The 18,635-nt window shown below is 42.8% G+C and overlaps 1 protein-coding gene across 2 annotated transcripts in view; it reads right to left on the bottom strand.

The window, feature by feature from the left end:
• LOC142251311 (relaxin receptor 1-like) overlaps positions 1-18,635 on the bottom strand; it is a 1,991,578-nt gene that overhangs the window by 847,380 nt on the left and 1,125,563 nt on the right. For both annotated transcript variants that reach the window (XM_075323995.1, XM_075323994.1), the window contains one exon: positions 13,521-13,586. In XM_075323995.1, coding sequence (XP_075180110.1) covers positions 13,521-13,586 — 66 coding nt within the window. The remainder of the gene's footprint in view (positions 1-13,520; positions 13,587-18,635) is intronic.

The following is an 18,635-nucleotide window of genomic DNA, read 5'->3' on the forward strand; positions in this document are numbered from 1 at the left end:
ATCTATTGCTGACATTGTCGAACCCACATATCTCTCTTCCAAACCTCTTTGAGTTACTAAGAAGATTTGAATCCCTTTCAGGCCTCAAGGTAAACATATACAAGACAGAGGCCCTTTTCTTACACATAACCCCAGAAGCCCAAAACAACATTCCGTCTACCTTTGCATTCCAGAACCAATCCCAATATATTACATATCTAGGAGTGAATTTGACAAGGCACTGGAACACTATTTAAATGGAACCTAGGACCCCTCACTCAATAAAAGACCTTAGATGGTGGACCTTGTCCTCTATCTCCTTTATGGGTAGAATCCATGCTATAAAGATGGTCATCCTCCCACGGTTTTTATATTTATTCCGCTCCTTACCTATATCTCTACCACACAGCATGTTTTTAAAAATACATAAAGAAATTACTAAATTAATTTGGAATAACAAGAGGGCAAGAATTGCACAACATACTCTTTTTTGCCATAGGCGTTGGTGTGGGGTTTCCCTCCCTAACTTTTCCCTCTACCATAGAGCTGCTCAATTTGCCCAGATATCCACGGTCATGATGGGCAACAGGGCCCCTAGATGGGTGGGCTTGGAAAATACTTTGCTAGCCCCTTACACATTGAGCAGTCTATTATGGATGACGGGTCAGTTACCCCTGAAGATGGCAGAAAGGTCCCCTTTCTTTTACAATATGGTTAGATTGTGGAGAACAAGCAGGTTCCAATATAAACTACAGACAATACCTTCCCCGCTCCTTGACCTGTTTTGCAACCCGATGTTCCCACTGGGGGGTAACCTCTAGCGGGTTCACCTGGTGGAAAGACAGGGGAATAACCCGTCTACATCATTTGACCCCACTATTTAACGTATATTCTAAGGTTGAATTGATAGATAAGCTTTCACCACATGATGAAGAACTATTCAGAACCGAACAAATCTACCATTTTATAAGCACGGTGCTGAAAGAACGGAGAACACTGAACCCTACAGCTTTTGAGAGAGCATGCATATTCGACACGGGAGGGAAAGGCATAATATCACTGATATATAACACCTTGAACCGTCCTGACCCGAACCTTAAACTTAGGGTGATGGATCAGTGGGAGGAGGACCTGGGGATATCACTGACCCTGGATAGATGGAGAAAATGTTACGAAAACATCACCAGGGGCAGAAACCAAATCTCATTAACGGAAACATCTATCAAACTCTTTCACAGGGCGTACCATGTACCGGCCCTACTGAGCAAAATATATCCAGGAGTCTCGGATCGCTGTTTTCGAGGCTGTGGCCAGAAAGGAGATATAGTCCCCATTTGGTGGACATGTCCAGTAGTAGCAAACTTCTGGGAGGAAATCACCTCCATTATAAACAATTTTACAGATAGTCCCAGAATATGCACACCCGAGGTTTTACTGCTGGGTGACAAACCAAGTGGGATTTCTAATGATGTTACAGACTGATTTCTTATATCACCCTAGCGGCGAAAATCTATATCGCTAGTCAATGGAAATCTCCTACACTGTTGAGAGACTTAGCTCTACAGAGAATTAATACTATTATGTTATATGAAAAAATTGAAGCAGTAAAGAGTGACATGTCTGACTAGTTTTATGCGATTTGGGACCCCTGGATTCACTCCTACCTCTCTGGTGCAACACAAGGGATCTCGATTACAATGTAATCTGCGGGCTGTATGTCAATATCTGAAGACCATACCTTACTTCTTTGTATCTATAAAAGAGCTGTTTTCTAGTTGGATATGTAGTCCGACCTGACCTAATAGTCCTTACTTGTTATATTTGTTTTATGTTGAATTTTTTTTTCCTTTCACCTTAATTGTTTTTTTATGACTTTACTGAACATGAGTTACTCACTGATCTAGTAATTTAAGTGGTACAGTTTAACAAATATGCTTAATGCTTGGAATGTGAATATCTCACAATGGAGACATGTAATTGTTAACCCAAAACGTCTATACTGGAACGTGTGACTCTATTGTTCCTGTACCATGTTGTTCTTTTTATCATTTGCGATATGAATAACTCAATAAAAACCGTTGAAACTAAAATATTTAAGAGGCCGTATGGCACAATGGTAAATTTTATTATATAGAGTAGGACCCCCCTATTGAGATTTGCCGTGACGTAGCAGGGGTGGCTCAAATTATTGATCAATTGTTTGCTAAAAATCTCATTTTGCATTATAGTACAGTAGGAATGAATTTGTGAATTGTACACTTTTTATTTGTTGCATGCCATTCATAGGCAGTGCTGGCTCCCCTCTCTCTATAATGATTTACTGGCCCGGTGGCTAACCCCCACTATGCAAACCACACTGGGCGTGCACGGCAAATTCCTTCTGCTACTAACAAAACTAATGTTGGAGCCTGTTCACATTACCCTGTTCCACAGACCTCATTAATTAAGCACTATTTACTTGGGCCTGCTCCGCCTTTATCCATAGCTGTTGATCAGACACTGAGGGCCCAGTTCTGACATTGTGCTGGTGTGTGTGGCCTTGCTGCATATGCTGGTACCTGGACTGCCTTTATTCGCAGTTGTCTGTCTTTGCAACATGGGAGCGGATCCTAGATATCACAGGTATATGTGTTGCTTTTATATGGTTCTGCTTATTTAAATGGTTAGGAGGCCGTATGGCACAATGGTAAATTATATTATATAGAGTAGGATCCCCCTATTGAGATTTGCCGTGGCAGGGGTGGCTAAAATTGTTGATTAATTGTTTACTAAAAATCTCATTATGCATTTTAGTACAGTAGGAATGAATTTGTGAATTTTACACTTTATTTGTTGCATGCCATTCATAGGCAGTGCTGGCTCCCCCCTCTCTATAATGATTATTATAGCACTGTTATGTCAGAAAGTTGATCACAGCTTTCTGGATAAAATTACCAAAGAATTTTTGATATAATAAAATAACTACTAATAGCAATAATAAGTAGTGACTACTAGTTAACCTTTATTTATGCATTGCTTAAATAGCGGCATTATATTCCACAGCACTTTACAGAGATTATACTATCTAACATGATTTTGGTTCGCAGGAATAAATGTCATTTCTTAATTGGTTATAGAATAAAAACATGGAAAAAATGTATTAGCCTGCAAAAACTTTGCTTTTGCGGTCAACTGGAATACCGTCTTTAAGGAAAATTACAAATGTTTGGGTTTAAGTTCATAATAAAAACAAAATACAATATATTTCAAGCCAATAGAATATTTTAATCAAAATGCTACAAACTGATGAAAAGGAACCTACAAATGATTACTTTTGCAGATTTGCGAGGGTATGTCAGATCACTTTCAGGTATTAATCCCCAAAAGTAGTCCCCCACCATGTTTTCATTGTCCTTTCCCTGGTAGCAAAGTTAAAAATGTAGGCTATTTTGATGAAAACTGTGAAAAATTGATTTATTAGGACTAGTTTGATGTGCAAAGGTGGCATTAGTACCTTTTGAGGGTCTACAAGTGGCATCCATTTAGACTTTGTGCGCAAGGTGCAGATTTTGATGCATTTTTGGTGCAGCTTGTGGCCGAAAACTGCATATCTATCCTTATGCCACCAAAATCAATGAGAATTCTGAAGTGCCCTTGGTGCACGTTGCTTATTTTTCATTCCAGTTTTGAGTGTAAAAAAAAAACAAAAAACAGCAGCATGTCAATTCTGGATGTGTTTTTTTTTTTTACTTCATTTTTTTTTTTAGCTCTTTCAGCCATTGATTTCACCAAATAAATGCATGGCACAAAACACACCAAAAAAGGTACCAAAAACAAACCAAAAAACGCATTAGGTGCATTATTTTGGTGCACACATACCCTTAATGTTGCTATTCCCCACTGAAACTATGTAAAAAGTACACAAAAAAGTATGTTCAGGCCAATATCGTCTACGGTAGAGTGCTTTAGTGTCCCTGCTATCCCAAAGACAAAGAAAGGAATTTAGCATACCCTCCATGAAGACCCACCAAGAATGCAACCATTTTGCAATCTCCAATTGCTTCCCAACCATATTCCTCATCTCTCAATGCATTTAACAATCTCTTCACATTTTCATAGGCTTCTTTAAACTTTGCTGAATGGGCAAGGGGAAGAGAAGAATAATTCTTCCCATTATGGAGTAATACTTATGTATTGTATATCTATAGTTTTGAATGATGTAAAGGTTGGAATCTTGAAGCACTGAACATTTTTCATACTTTGGTTACTAAAAAAGGAGAAAACAAATCTTATCAGACTAATGAAACGACAGTAATGTGTAGTTCACATGAACAATGAAATTTGAATATTGTGAGTTTACTATTGGCCTACATAAGTATCATAAGATCATTGTGACAACCACAAAAGCGAAGTTTCAGGAGTACATCTACTTTATCCAATATAAGTAATGCACAATTAAACAGGAAATAACACTTTTAACCCAGGAGCAGAATTTTTTTTTTTTGTTACATACTGTATTAGGCTATGTGCCCATGCTACAGGATTTACCGCGGATTTACCGCGGATTTGCCGAAAATCTGCAGCAGCAGCACTTCCAAGCCATTTCAATGGCATTTTGGAAATGCTGTGCCCATGCTGCGGATTTTTCCGCGGCGGATTTGCCGCGGATTTTGATCCGGAAAAATCTGCAGCATGTCAATTGTTTGGTGCAGATTTGGTCCGGATTTTTGGTTTTGAATGGGGGAAAAAAAAAAAATGAAATCCGCGGCAAATTCGCGGTAAATTCGCGGCAAATCCGCGGGTGCGGATTTGCCGCGAAAGTCGCGGATTTTCAAGCAGAAAAATCCGCAGGGACATTCTAGCGTGGGCACATAGCCTTATCGTTACTGTCCCCATTGGGGCTCACAATCTACATTTCCTATCAGTAGGTCTTTGGAGTGTGGAAGGAAACGCACGGAAACATGGGGAGAATATACAAACTCCTTGCAGATGTCGCTGGTGGGATTTGAATCCAGGACCCCAGCGCTGGAAAGCAACGATGCTGATCACTGAGCAACCTTAGCATAGGAACAACAAGCAAAAAAAAATACCTGAGATCTCATTAACCTCATAACGACGGCCGTACGACTTAAAGCTGCGGCAAAACAGGGTACTTATTCTGTTCCGCCGCTTTAAAGCGGCGGCCCGAAAAAACCCTGTAGCGCCCCCCAGCGACCGAAAATCTCGGGGTTTCAGCTACCGGGGGTAGCTGAGACCCCCCAGATTATGAATCGGGGTGTTTTTTCTGGACCCCGGTAATGCGATCGCCGGTATACACCGTATACCGGCGACAACATTAAAAAAAAATAAATGGCCGGTAAAATTGATTTATTTCTCTTCTGACGTGATCAAACATGTCAGATGAGAAATAAATATGAGCCCTTTGTGCCCCCAAGGCCCCCGGTACCGAAGAAATCTATCCAACACCCCCCCCCCTCCGAAAAATCCAAGATAGCGCCGACGCGCGCTGAAAACTCCCGCCGCCGCCGGCTCTGCATTCATTTCCCTCCGATCTGAAATGATCAAACATTTCAGATCGGAGGGAAATGTCCTCCCCCTGACACCTCCTCAGGTACACCGGAGATCTCTGGTCCTCGGAGCCCCCTCCGGTTCTCCAGAGCCGCCCCCTCCGGAGCGTGCAAGATGGCGGCGCGCAGCGCACAGTAGCGCGCGGCCGCATTCATCCTGCTCTTTCTGCCGCATGTGACACATCACATGCGACAAAAAGTTGTCCCCAGGTCCCGCTAGGTCACCCCCCGTCACCCCCCCTCAGCCCCCGGTCTTACGTTACCTGGCTGGTGCATCGTCCCCATGATCACGCCGCCTCCTTCTTGAAAGCTGGCGGCGCATGTGCAGACAGCGGCTGTCAGCTGGATCCCTGCAAGCAGGGACGCTGACGTCGCTGCTGCACTGTGGACCGGGGGAGAGTGAGTGCAGTAATCTGCAGCCACACTTCTCACATGGAGAGACTGCTGTTCTAGAAAATGGGGGGTACGTTCTGTGAGCGTGCCCCTCATATTCTGGAATGAGGTTACTGCAGGTCACTCTGCCCTAGGTTGGACCGGGGCAGTGTGAGTGCAGTATTCTCAGATTACTGCACCCACACTGCTCATGGAGAGCTTGCTCTTCCAGAAAATGGGGGATACGTTCCCTGAACGTGCCACCCATATTCTAGAAGGTCCAGAGTCGCCGAGGGACCTCCAAAATGGATTACAGCGACCGAAATTTATTTATTTTCAATAAATTGGTGAAAGGAAATGTTTCGGGGAGTTTTTTTTTCAAATACATTTTTTTTTGTCTTTATTTTTTTCTATTACTGACTGGGTTAGTGATGTCGGGTATCTGTTTAGATGCCGTGACATCACTAACCCCAGGGCTTGATGCCAGGTCACATTACAGCTGGTATCAACCCCGTATATTACCCCGTTTGCCACCGCACCAGGGCGCGGGATGAGCTGGAGCGAAGCGCCAGGATTGGCGCATCTAATGGATGCGCCACTTCTGGGGCGGCTGCGGCCTGCTATTTTTAGGCTGGGAAGAGTCCAATAACCATGGCTCTTCCCACCCTGAGAATACCAGACCCCAGCTGTCCGCTTCACCTTGGCTGGTGATCTAATTTGGGGGGACCCCACGTTTTTTTTTTTTTTTAAAAAAAGCCTGGGGAGCCCTCCAAATTGATCACCAGCCAAGGTGAAGCTGTCAGCTGTGGTTTGCAGGCTACAGCTGTCTGCTTTACCCTAGCTGGCTATCAAAAATAGGGGGGACCCAACGTCGTTTATTTTAATTACTAATTTTTTGGGGGGCTAAATACAAGGCTAGGCACCCTTTAGTGCCACATGAAAGGCACTAAAGGGCGCCAGCTTAGAATATGCAGGGGGTGGGACTTTATATTTGTTTGACATTATCCATTCATCCATTGTAGCATTTTAGGCTGTGTGCCCACAATCGGGGTTTGCAACGTTTTGGGCGCAGAGTGTTTTCCCTGCATCCATAACGCTGCGTTGTGCAGTAGAAGCACAGTGGAAGGATTTTTAGAAATCCCGTGCCCACTGTGCTTCTCTTGTCCGCAGCATAAACTGACCTGTGGTGCAGCTTCCTGAGCCTCAGCATGTCAATTTATGCTGCGGAGATGAGTGTTCTCTGCAGGTAGCATAGAGCACCACAGCCGCCTGAACCCAAATCGTGGGCATGGGCAGCTGCGTTCTCCCGTGGACAACACTCACATCTCTGCAGGAAGGCTGACACTGTATACTAGACGCCATGTCGCTGGATCATGGCCACATAGCCTAAAAGTGGGACATTTGTTGCTACAGCAACATTTTTGTGAAGTACCTGTGGATTCAAAATGCTTACTATACTCCTGAATAAAATACAGTTTACAAAATGGGGTCACTTGTGGGGGGTTTCTGCTGTATAGGTACCCAAGGGGCCCTGCAAATGTGACATGGTGCCCGCAATTTATTTCAACTTTTCCAGAATTCAAATGGTGCTCCTTCCATTCCAAGCCCTCCCATTTATCCAAACAGAGGTTTTTGGCCACATGTGGGGTATCCCTGTGCTCATAAGACATTGCATAACAACCTGTTGGGTCCACGGTTTGTTGTTGTTTCTTGAAAAAGTAAGAAATTTGATGCTGAAGCAACATTTTTGTGAAAAAAATGAAAATTTTCAATATGGCAACCTAAGCTTATCAAATTCTGTGAAGTACTCTTGAATTCAAACTGCTCAATATACACCTAGATAAAAAACCTTGAGGTGTCTTGTTTCCAGAATGGGGTCATTTGTGGGGGACCTCCACTGTTTAGGCACCTCAGGGGCTCTCCAAATGCAACATGACATCCGCTATTGATTCCAGCCAATTTTGCAGTAAAATGGCGCTCCTTCCCTTCCGAGCCCTGTCATGCGCCCAAACAGTTGATTTCCACCACATATAAGGTATCGCCAAACTCAGGAGAAATTGCACAATAAATGTTATGCTGAATTTTTTCCTTTTACTCTTATAAAAAAAAAAGCTACCTGGTTGAAATAACAATTTTGTGGTAAAAATGTATTTTTTTATTTTCACAGCTCAACATTCTAAACTTCTGTGAAGTACCTGAGGGTTCAGGGTACTCACCATACATCTAGATAAATTCCTTCTGGGGTCTATTTTCCAAAATGGGGCCACATGTTGGGGAGCTTCACTGTATAGGCACCTCAGGGGCTCTCCAAATGCAACATGGCGTCCGCTATAATTCCAGCCAATTTTGCAGTCAAATGGCACTCCTTCCCTTCCGAGCCCTGCCATGCGCCCAAACTGTTGATTTCCACCACATATAAGGTATCGCCAAACTCAGGAGAAATTGCACAATAAATGTTATGCTGAATTTTTTCCTTTTACTCTTGTAAAAAAAAGCTACCTGGTTGAAATAACAATTTTGTGGTAAAATTTTATTTATTTTTTTTCATGGCTCATCGTTATAAAATTCTGTGAAGCACCTGGGGGTTCAGGGTACTCACCAAAGTTCTAGATAAATTCCTTGAGGGGCCTAGTTTCCAAAATGGGGTCACTTGTGCGGGGTTTCTGCTGTTTAGGTACCTTAGGGGACCTCCAAATGCGACATGGTGCCCGCAATCTTTTTCAGCCAAATTTCCTTTCCAAAATTCAAATATTGTTCCTTCCGTTCCAAGCCCTCCCATTTGTCCAAACAAAGGTTTCAGACCACATGTGAGGTATCACCGCGCTCATAAAAAAGTGGGTAACAAACCTTGAGGTCAACTTTTTGGAATTACCTCTTGAAAAAGTGAAAAAATTGATGCTAAAGCAACATTTTTGAGAAAATTATTAAAATTTTCAATATGACAACGTAACGTTAACAAAATCTGTGAAGTACCTGTGGATCCAAAATGCTCACTATACCCCTAGATAGAAGCCTTGAGGGGTCTAGTTTCCAAAATGGCATCAATAGTGTGGGGTTTCTTCTGTTTAGGTACCTTAGCGGACCTGTAAATGCAACATGGTGCCCGCAATCTATTTCAGCCAAATTTGCTTTCCAAAATTCAAATATTGCTCCTTCTGTTCCGAGCCCTCCCATTTGTCCAAACAAAGGTTTCTGACCACATGTGGGGTATTGGCGCGTTCATAAGAAAGTGGGTAACACGTTTTGGGGTCCATTTTGTTGTGTTATTTCTTCTAAAAGTGAATAAATTTGGGTTAGATCAACATTTTTAGGTAAAATTTAATTTTTGCTTTTTTTCATTCCACATTGCTTTTGTTCATGTGAAGCACCTGAAGGGTTAATAAACTTCTTGAATGTGGTTTTGAGTACTTTGGGGGGTGCAGTTTTTAGAATTGTGTCACTTTTGGGTATTTTCTGTCACCTAGGCCCCTCAAAGTCACTTCAAATGTGATGTGGTCCCTAAAAAAATGGTTTTGTAAATTTTGATGTAAAAATGAGAAATCGCTGATAAACTTTGAACTCTTCTAACTTCCTAACAAAAAAAAATTTTGTTTCCAAAATTGTGCTTATGTAAAGTAGACATGTGGGAAATGTTATTTATTAACTATTTTGTGTCACAGAAATCTCTGGTTTAACAGTATAAAAATTCAAAAGTTGAAAATTGCTAAATTTTCAAAATTTTTGCCAAAATTCAATTTTTTTCATAAATAAACGCAAAAAAATATTGTCCTAAATTTGGTACTAACATGAAGTCCAATATGTGCCGAAAAAACAATCTCAGAATCACCGAGATCCGTTGAAGCGTTCCAGAGTTATAACCTCATGAAGTGACACTGGTCAGAATTGCAAAATTTGGTCTGGTCATTAAGGTGAAAATTAGCTCCGTCACTAAGGGGTTAAATATCTAAAACAAGATGTAGGTGGAGTTGTGTGAGTCTGAAAAGCACTGCAAGATAGGGGAAGTAAAGTATTATGTCACAATAAGAGTTGTATAACTATTTGGTAGACATCATGATGGCAGCTATACAGACCTTTAGCCCCTTCACCCCCAGGCGATTTTCTATTTTTCATTTTCGATTTTTCCTCCCCTTCTTCCGAGAGTCCTAACTTTTTTTTTTTTCGGTCAATATTGCCATATGAGGGCTTATATTTTTGTGGGACGAGTTGTACTTTTGAAAGAAACTATTAATTTTAACATACATAACATAGTGTACTGTAAAACAGAGAAATAGCAACCAAGGTGGGGGACCACCAACCAAGGTTATCAAAGTACCTCACAGGAATACAGTAAGATATGGCAAAACTGTGATTAAAACTTACCCATAAAACCAATACGATTAATGTGCAGTCAGTAATTCAAAATCCACCCTATTATGTCAAACACACAATATTACTGCACTGATGCTCAGAAAGGAACATCAACAATTGCACATGCTGGATGTATCAGGTGAATGTAATCCTTATGATGTATGATCAAAAAATGGATACGCCCTTTGGGGAGGGTGTAATATCCTTTGGTTTGCTGCTGCTGCTACTGTAGCGCTCCTGAACCCTTCAGGGCACTACTAGGTACTGCATCCTGTCTAAGATGCAGGGCCTACACCCAGGAACTTGGAAGCTCAGTGCCGGTACCACCCAAAACACATAACATCTCCAGTTCCCTCACCCAATCAGGGATGACTGATTAGTTGAGGACCCAATGGATGGCCACCTAGGGGTGGAGCCAATCCAGTCCACTAGCCAACAACCCGGGGGGAAGGAGACAGACAGTAGTTCAGTCAGTAGTGACAGGAGTAGGAGACGGGTGTGTCTCGAAACGGGGTCGTGTAGCAGTGACCTGACTGGTACAGGAGAGTGGTTGCCAGGGAGGCACCAGCAGTAAAGATAGAGCCAGGGACCGGAACAGAACACCAACCTTAAAGGGTTCACACTGCCCGCTGTACGCACCAGAGCCTGACGATAAACAGGAGGAGACCCCCAGATGCTCCAAGCTACGGGGTTCCACAAAACTACAGAGAGGTGCAGGGGAAAGAAGCCACCAGGTTACAACACTGGCATTGGGATTACAGGGACCCGGCGTCTGAACCAGCCGTCCAGCATTACCATCGCAGTGAGTAAAAACGACAGTTGCACTGCATTCCCATCATGTGGTCTCCGTTCTTTCCATACCACACTCCATCATCTACCCCTGGGGCTCAGCTCTACTTGCGGAGGGCCCAACATCCAAGCTGCCATCACCACCAGCCCCAGTGGCCATAAACTGTGCAGCGGCAGCTCCAACTACTTAGCCGCAATCCGCAAGTGGCATCATGACATAAACTCTTTCATCTCCCCTGTATATAAACCCCTTTTAAAGCGACCCCCAGGGTCACGGAACCAGGCAACGGCCATAGCATACCTGTGAAACAGCATCCTCGTACATATACAGCCCGGGACCGAGTACCCCATAGCCCTGGGTGGCACACTACACTCTGGTAAATATTTGCGGTTTATTCTTATTTATCTTTCTTTGTTTACCCATTTGTATGACTTTTTTTCAGCCATTACCTATTCCCCTTGATTAGTGTAGCAGCCCTACATTATGTTATGTACCTGCAACCCCATGTGGTCACTTACCTGTAACTACATGTAGTCAGGAGTTGTTGGGAATTAGAGAGGGCTTGCCCATGAACCTCGCAGTAACCAGAGGGAGGCGACTGAGGACGTACCAGTATGTCATTGGTTGTAAAAGGGTTAACATATAAGGGAGGTGCTGATGACAATTAAGTAAGGGTGCATTCAGATGTCCATATAAATCGGTCAGACATCAGACCACAATGCACAGGCTTCCAATCTGAGTGTGACAGCTGAGCTGTCGTCATATGTTGCAGAAGTCCATAAGGACCTTCATACTGTACATGAAATATATTCTTTAATCCCTGGTAAGGAACTTGATTCAGGTTTTGAGTGTAGGGAGGAAAGTGTCTAAAGACCAATGTGACTCATCTAATATAATGAAATATAGAAGTGGAGAAGTGAACTAAAACTCTATCTACACTCATGTAATGATTTTGATGTTTGAAAGCTTTTTATATTTCTGTGACCATTTTTTATATGGGTGATTTATTTCTATAAGTTAAAGGTGGTGGGTGTACACTTTGAAAACTATATTTACCACTTATTTCAGACAAAGTTGCAGGCGGTTTCATTTTCTTTTGACATACAGTATATGTAAGTGGCCATAAAATGTATTTTACCTTCTATAAGGAAATTGAGATGTAGATTACTTTCTATAACGAGATTGTTTTACTTCAACATTGAACCTTCAGAAATGTAAAAATGTTTTTTATTACTTTGTAGATACCTTTTATTATTCCATAGTATATCAAAATACATGGAAAATTGTGCCCACCCCGAGGCGTACAGTAAATGGTGGGGGAAGCGGGGTATTGGGAAACGTTTGTTGTAACGCCACCTGTGGTATGCGGCAAGGGAGTTTCCGCCACTGCCGGGTTCCCCGCCGGGGCAGGTGTTATGGTGTCCCTCCCCACAGGTGGAGCGGGCCCCGGTTGCATAATGAGGGTTATAATGGCCTGAGCGGCAGCGCCTTTAAGAAAGAGCCAAAACAGTCTCTGTGGGTTCAGGGTGTAGTTTACTCACAACTTCAGCTGCCAGCCCGGTCACACTGGTCACAGCCGTGATGGGCTCCGGTCAATCCCAGATACGGTAAGGGGCCACCACCGGTGTATTGAGAAAGAAGGAGTGAGGTCCTTTTTCTAGGGTGTCCCCCTCCACAGTGAGGTACCCTGGCTGAGCTCCCACTCCAAGCCCAGTAAAGTCCAGGTTTTCCAGAGCTGTCTTGCCAGAACTGTGGTCCTGATGGGTCTGTGTCTTGAAGTCAGTGTGTTGCGCCTATTTCTACCCCAAGTGGAACCCGCCCCTTCCAGGTGGCTGGCTTCAGTGACTGGGAAGTCCCATGATCGTTATGGCCACCCCCCTCACTACCCTGAGCCAACCCACACTATGTGAAGGCTCCTAAGCTGTATATAGTGTGTGAATGTGGAACACTGGTGATTAACCCCCTCCTTACCTGAGATAAATACCACACCTTAATTGAGGCGCAGTACCTGTGGCGACCAGAGCCTCAGGGGTGCCACACACCCATCTATGCACTGTGTCAAGAGGAAATGAGTCAGCCTTCAACTCGTATGACATAAGTGAAGACTATTTTTTACAGTGTACCTCCACTACCTTTAAAAAATTAAAGACCCATACAAAAAAATATTATTTAGTTTACGTATATGCTTGCTAATGTTATGATGAAAAATCATAAAATATTGTCAAATACTAGTCATTTTTAGGTGTACAGACTTCTTACTGGTTGTAATTGAAGGTTTGACATGGGTGCATCATGTTTGGATACTTTAGATGCTCAAAGGCAACAAAAAGCAAATAGCAGTGATATAGGTTAGATGATAGATACGACATTTGTAGTTGAAATATAGTAGAATTAATTTTCGGCAACATCAGATATAACACACACGGAGATTGACCCTATGTATTAGAAGCATGAAACAAAACAAAAAGTAACCAGGTCATACTTACAGGACAGTTATACACTGTTGAAAGACAGATTCCTGGATGTTATGCATCTGATTTCCCTCCAGGTCTCTAAGGAGAAGAAAACTACTTTAACATGAACATTATTGCAAGTGTAGCAATCTATACATGTGACTTAAATTCAGATTTTTGGGATTCATATGTAGGTTGTGATTCATGAACAAAAACTATGATTTTTTTCTTTCTGATTACTCTAGTACATTAAAGTGTTTGTCTATTAATTGTGAGATGCCGAGGGGAGAAGTACTAGAGATAAGGTATGTTTCCCCTCGCTTCATTTCATATGCCTCCATGTACTGACTGTGGAGCAGTCAGCCCATGCAAATGAGCTGGGAAAAGTTGGGAAAGTCAGATCTGGCTCAGAAATAAGTTAGTCACTGAAGCCTGTTTATTTCAGTGTAATTTTGGGCTCGGTTTTTCCTGGAGCAATCAGTAGGAATGGCAGTGGGACTGGTTGCTCCCTTCTCCACATTCAATCCAGGTTTTGATTCCTCACTGGATCAGCTGAAATAATCAGGAGGCATTCAGTACAAGGAGACTGCTGAGGAGAGCAGGACAGGCTCATGGCTGCTGGTGCTGAGACTCAATACTTCCGCTTGCTGTGCTGAGGAACCGACACAGTAAGAGAATACTGTTTTTGTTACATAGGTTTATTTTATAGTTAGCATTCTGTTGTTAGTTAGTGGCGAGACGGCCTTAGACATTTATTTTCCTGTTTTTGCATGTGTAATACTAAGAGATAAGTGTACACAATAAACACTGCAGTGGCCGTACCTGTGTGGAACCTGCCAATCTGCCGCTGTCATCTGTGAATCCATAGCCACTCGCATGGACCAAAGCATAGATCCCAGCTGAGCTATATCCCCTGTCTCACAAATGGTGTCTTGAATGCGGGCATTAGTGGCTATTGGACTGTCACTGCAGATAAACCGTTCTATGGGCATAGTCTCTTGTTGATGTCCTGGCTGAAAGCTCCTGTGCAGCTTAAGAGCCAAAAGACCAGCAATATGGAGGAGCTGCTGAAACAGTTGGTGCAGGCCAACATTAACCAACAACAGGTCAGTATCCAGCAACAACAAACCAATACTTACCTCCAGAAGGCGCTGGAGCAGCAGCACCAAATGCAACAAGAGCAGTTAAATGCAATAAAGGAGGTCTTGGTTCGTGCACAAAGCACTGCCACTGCCAGTGCGCAGAAAGCCATACAAAAGACTTTACTTAAAATGACTGCGGATGATGATGTGAAAGCATATCTGGCAGTGTTTGAACGATATGCAGAACATGAGCGCTTACTGGTTGACAAATGGGCTGAAGTGGTTACTCCATTCCTGATCGGAGATCTGCAAAAGGCATATTATGATCTAAGTGGAGCTGATGCTATGTACTATATTAAACTAAAAGGCGAAATCCCGGCAAGGCTGGGAGTAAACACATATGTACGGGCACAGAGGTTACATCTATGGACTTTTGTGGCACATCATTCAAAGGCACAAGTTCACAAATGCACAAGTTCACAACTGCATGACATCATCCATCTGGTGAAAAAATCTCTGCAACCAGAAACTCTGACGCCCTAACAGGTGGTGGAACAGCTAGTGGTACCCAAATCCTTTCGTCAGGTGGTTTTAGACCTGGCACAAACATCCTTTGGGGGGCCACCTGGCTAGAGAAAAGACAAAAGACCATATTCTGCAACGTTTCTTTTGGCCAGGTCTGTCGGGAGATGTAACTCAGTACTGTCATTCCTGTCCTACATGCCAGTTGACTGCGCCTATGACACATTTTAGAAGCCCCCTAGTACCCTTGCCAATAATAGAGGTGCCCTTTGAGATGATGGCAATGGATATAGTCAGTCCATTAGTTAAATCTGCCAGGGATCATCAATACATTTTGGTGGTACTAGATTACGCCACCCGTTATCCGGAGGCTGTACCCTTACGGAATGCCAATGCAAAAGCAATTTCAAAGGAGCTTTTTAACATGTTTTCTCACACAGGCATTCCAAAAATGATACTTAAGGATCAGGGGACCCCCTTTATGTCTCATATACTCAAAGAACAATGTAAATTGCTAAAAATCTCCCACCTGCATTCCTCAGTGTATCACCCTCAGACTGACGGTCTGGTCGAGCGCTTTAATAAAACCCTAAAGGGGATGTTGAAAAGGGTGGTGGATAAGGATGGGAGGGATTGGGATGCTCTCCTGCCATATCTCTTGTTCGCCATACGAGAGGTACCCCAATCCTCCACAGGCTTTTCACTTTTTGAATTGGTCTATGGGCTTTGTCCCAGAGGGCTGTTGGATATTGCCAAGGAGACTTGGGAGCAAGAGGTAACTGCTTACCGCAGTGTAGTTGAACATATAACACTCATGCAGGACAGAATTGCGGCAGTTATGCCAATAGTCAAAGAATGAACAACAAGCGGAGAATGAAGTCTTTACATTTGCCACAATAGTACCATATCCCATGGCCCAAGAACCACCAATACATAGATACAATTTGCACATAAAAAAATCTGTTTATTGGGTCAGGCATAAAACTAATTCATGGGATATAGATAGTAATAACAAGTAAGCAGGTTAACAGACAAGGATAAGCGAGCAAAAATCCCCATGTGGGGCTGCATGGAAATGAAGGAATAAGTAGCAATATATGCTTGCTGCCTGGTAGGGCCAGTGCAAGTGGTTTACAATTAAAACAGGCACAAAAGTCAATGTATTTGACCAAGGTCAAAAAGTTCAGTGGAAAATAGCCAATAACATATTACCGCACGTGTTTCGTGGGGTGACTTCCTCAGGGGACCGTTGTCGGTCCCCTGAGGAAGTCACCCCATGAAACACGTGTTGGGACTGGTCCCCATGTGTGCCTGCATGTGAGTCTCTAACTATGGTAAGCTCCCTGCAGGGTTTAGTGCTGTGGTAATATGTTATCATACGATCCCAGTTTCCACCCCGGACCGGAAAGTTGACAAGATCGATCCCCATGAAGGTGAGGCTTGACATCCCCATTATGTGGGATTTGGATATGTTTAGCCAGGGGTGTATCTCTCTTGTTAGCCACGTCTCTCAAATGTTCTCCAATATAAGGTAAAGTCTGGCTCACTTGTCAAAAAGTAGGTGCCTCCGAGGAAATATCACAATACAGTAAAAAACAAATAACTCGGGCACACAAAAAGTTAAGAGTCTGAGGCAGAGTAGTACTTGAATTTCAGTTTGCTTGTTTATTGATGCAGAGGATCCAAAAATAAAACATCCAACGTTTCGGCCTTAACATACAGGCCTTCGTCAGAGAAAGTCTATTACATAGATAAACAGAAAGAAAAAATTGAATTAGTTGTTATCTAAACAAAGTAATGTACATACCAGAAATGCTCAATATCGGGGTACAACATTAGGGTCAAAGAACACAAAACAATATCAACAAGCTTTAATACTGATAATTAATCTATGATGAACAAGGAGAATCTACATCATATGTTGTAATGCTCTGTCTTTGAACAAATATCCTCTAGAGGAGGTAACGGGACAACTGGCCGCTACATAGGAAAAACCACCCTAAACATGGTTATCAGAGAAATGAGACATACCTATATGATTGTAGGGAAAACGGTGTGTATACAATATATGAAATCTCCGTATACAAGAAAAGGATACCTAGAAATAAAAGGTAGTCAAATAACTGATCCGGCTGGACAATTTAGAAAAAAATTTAGAAAAAATTTTTTTTCTATCAGAGAGTATAGTCAAAATATGAATGGTGAAAAAATGATTAGGAAAAGATCATATGAGCTGCAGAGAGATGAAGAAAAATGAAGAAAAAAGAAGAAGTAAGAAACATGGAAAAAAAAGGAGAGAAAGAGAAAGAAAGGAAGGGAGAAAGGAATATTCACCTGGATCACATGGACGTTTGTGTGCCCAGGCAGTTTGTATATTGGCGTTACCTAGCAATCATTTAGGGGATGGTCACTCGGGCCAGCAGTGCGATGCAGTGATAGGCGTGACGTATATGAGCCACTCCCTCTGCTTTGGTCTGCTGTACTGACAACCCCTTACTGTGTGAAGCTGCTGTGTGGCTAGTGAACCATGTGACGATGGGCGGAGGGTTCTCCCGTCTTAACCCCTCCCCCTGTCGCATCACACGGGGCTGCTCCAATAACCTTGAAGGGCGGTACCCGGTTCAGGGTTGGGGGCGGTAACATTTGGCCAGTGACACGAGCATGGGCGGCGACTGAATACACTGATTTCCTTACTGTGCGATGCTTTTGTGAGCATCTTATACATTAGCCTGCTCTATTGTTTCTATAATTAGACTGGCAACTCCTGTTATTCTGTTTTGGCAATCAGGTGACAATGGCCGGAGGGTAATGCTGATTTGACCCCTCCTCTGCTCTTGTCACATGGTGCCGCTCCAATAATCTTGCGGGGCGGTTTCCAAATTACTACTGGGAGTTGTACTACATGGTTGTGCGACGTCACTATGGGCGGTGATCTGCTGACATGACATTTAAGGGCGGCAATTTCAAAGCAAAGCGCGCTATGCCATGCCCGGACACACCATGTTAGAAGTCCGCACTAGACTGAAGGTAGGACTCTGTTTTTGATTACATGCTGAGACTTGTGGTGCACGCTTCTCTATTATAATTTCTGTTATATTTTCTCTGACCACACTGTTTCTTTGCAGCTCTTGGTTTGTTGACCAGAATCCCCTGATGATTAAGTCAATTAAGAAACGCGTTGGGAGGTCATACAACGTTTAAGGTCAGATTGTTGCCATCTGGGGAGTATTGTGAGGCTGTTTTTGCCCCCTCCCGTATTGGAACAGTATTTATCTTTGTGCCACAGTGGTTATTAACCAGTGAATCTGGTGATTTTACACTGTTGGGTATGTGACTGTTAATATTGGCGTACACATATTGTGGAAATTACTCTTTTCTAGCCACCTTGTCTGTCCTTATGTACGGTAGGGGAATCCCTTACTGTCAAATTGTCCGTGTTGTGATAGTGAGAGCCATACACTATACTTTCTTATTGATTTTAGGTTTGTTTTACAACCTTACGTGTTGTGTGGTAACTTTTTTAACGAACTATTATTAAAAGTTG

Source organism: Anomaloglossus baeobatrachus, chromosome 9, assembly GCF_048569485.1.
Source record: "Anomaloglossus baeobatrachus isolate aAnoBae1 chromosome 9, aAnoBae1.hap1, whole genome shotgun sequence".
Classification (NCBI taxonomy): Eukaryota; Metazoa; Chordata; class Amphibia; order Anura; family Aromobatidae; genus Anomaloglossus; species Anomaloglossus baeobatrachus.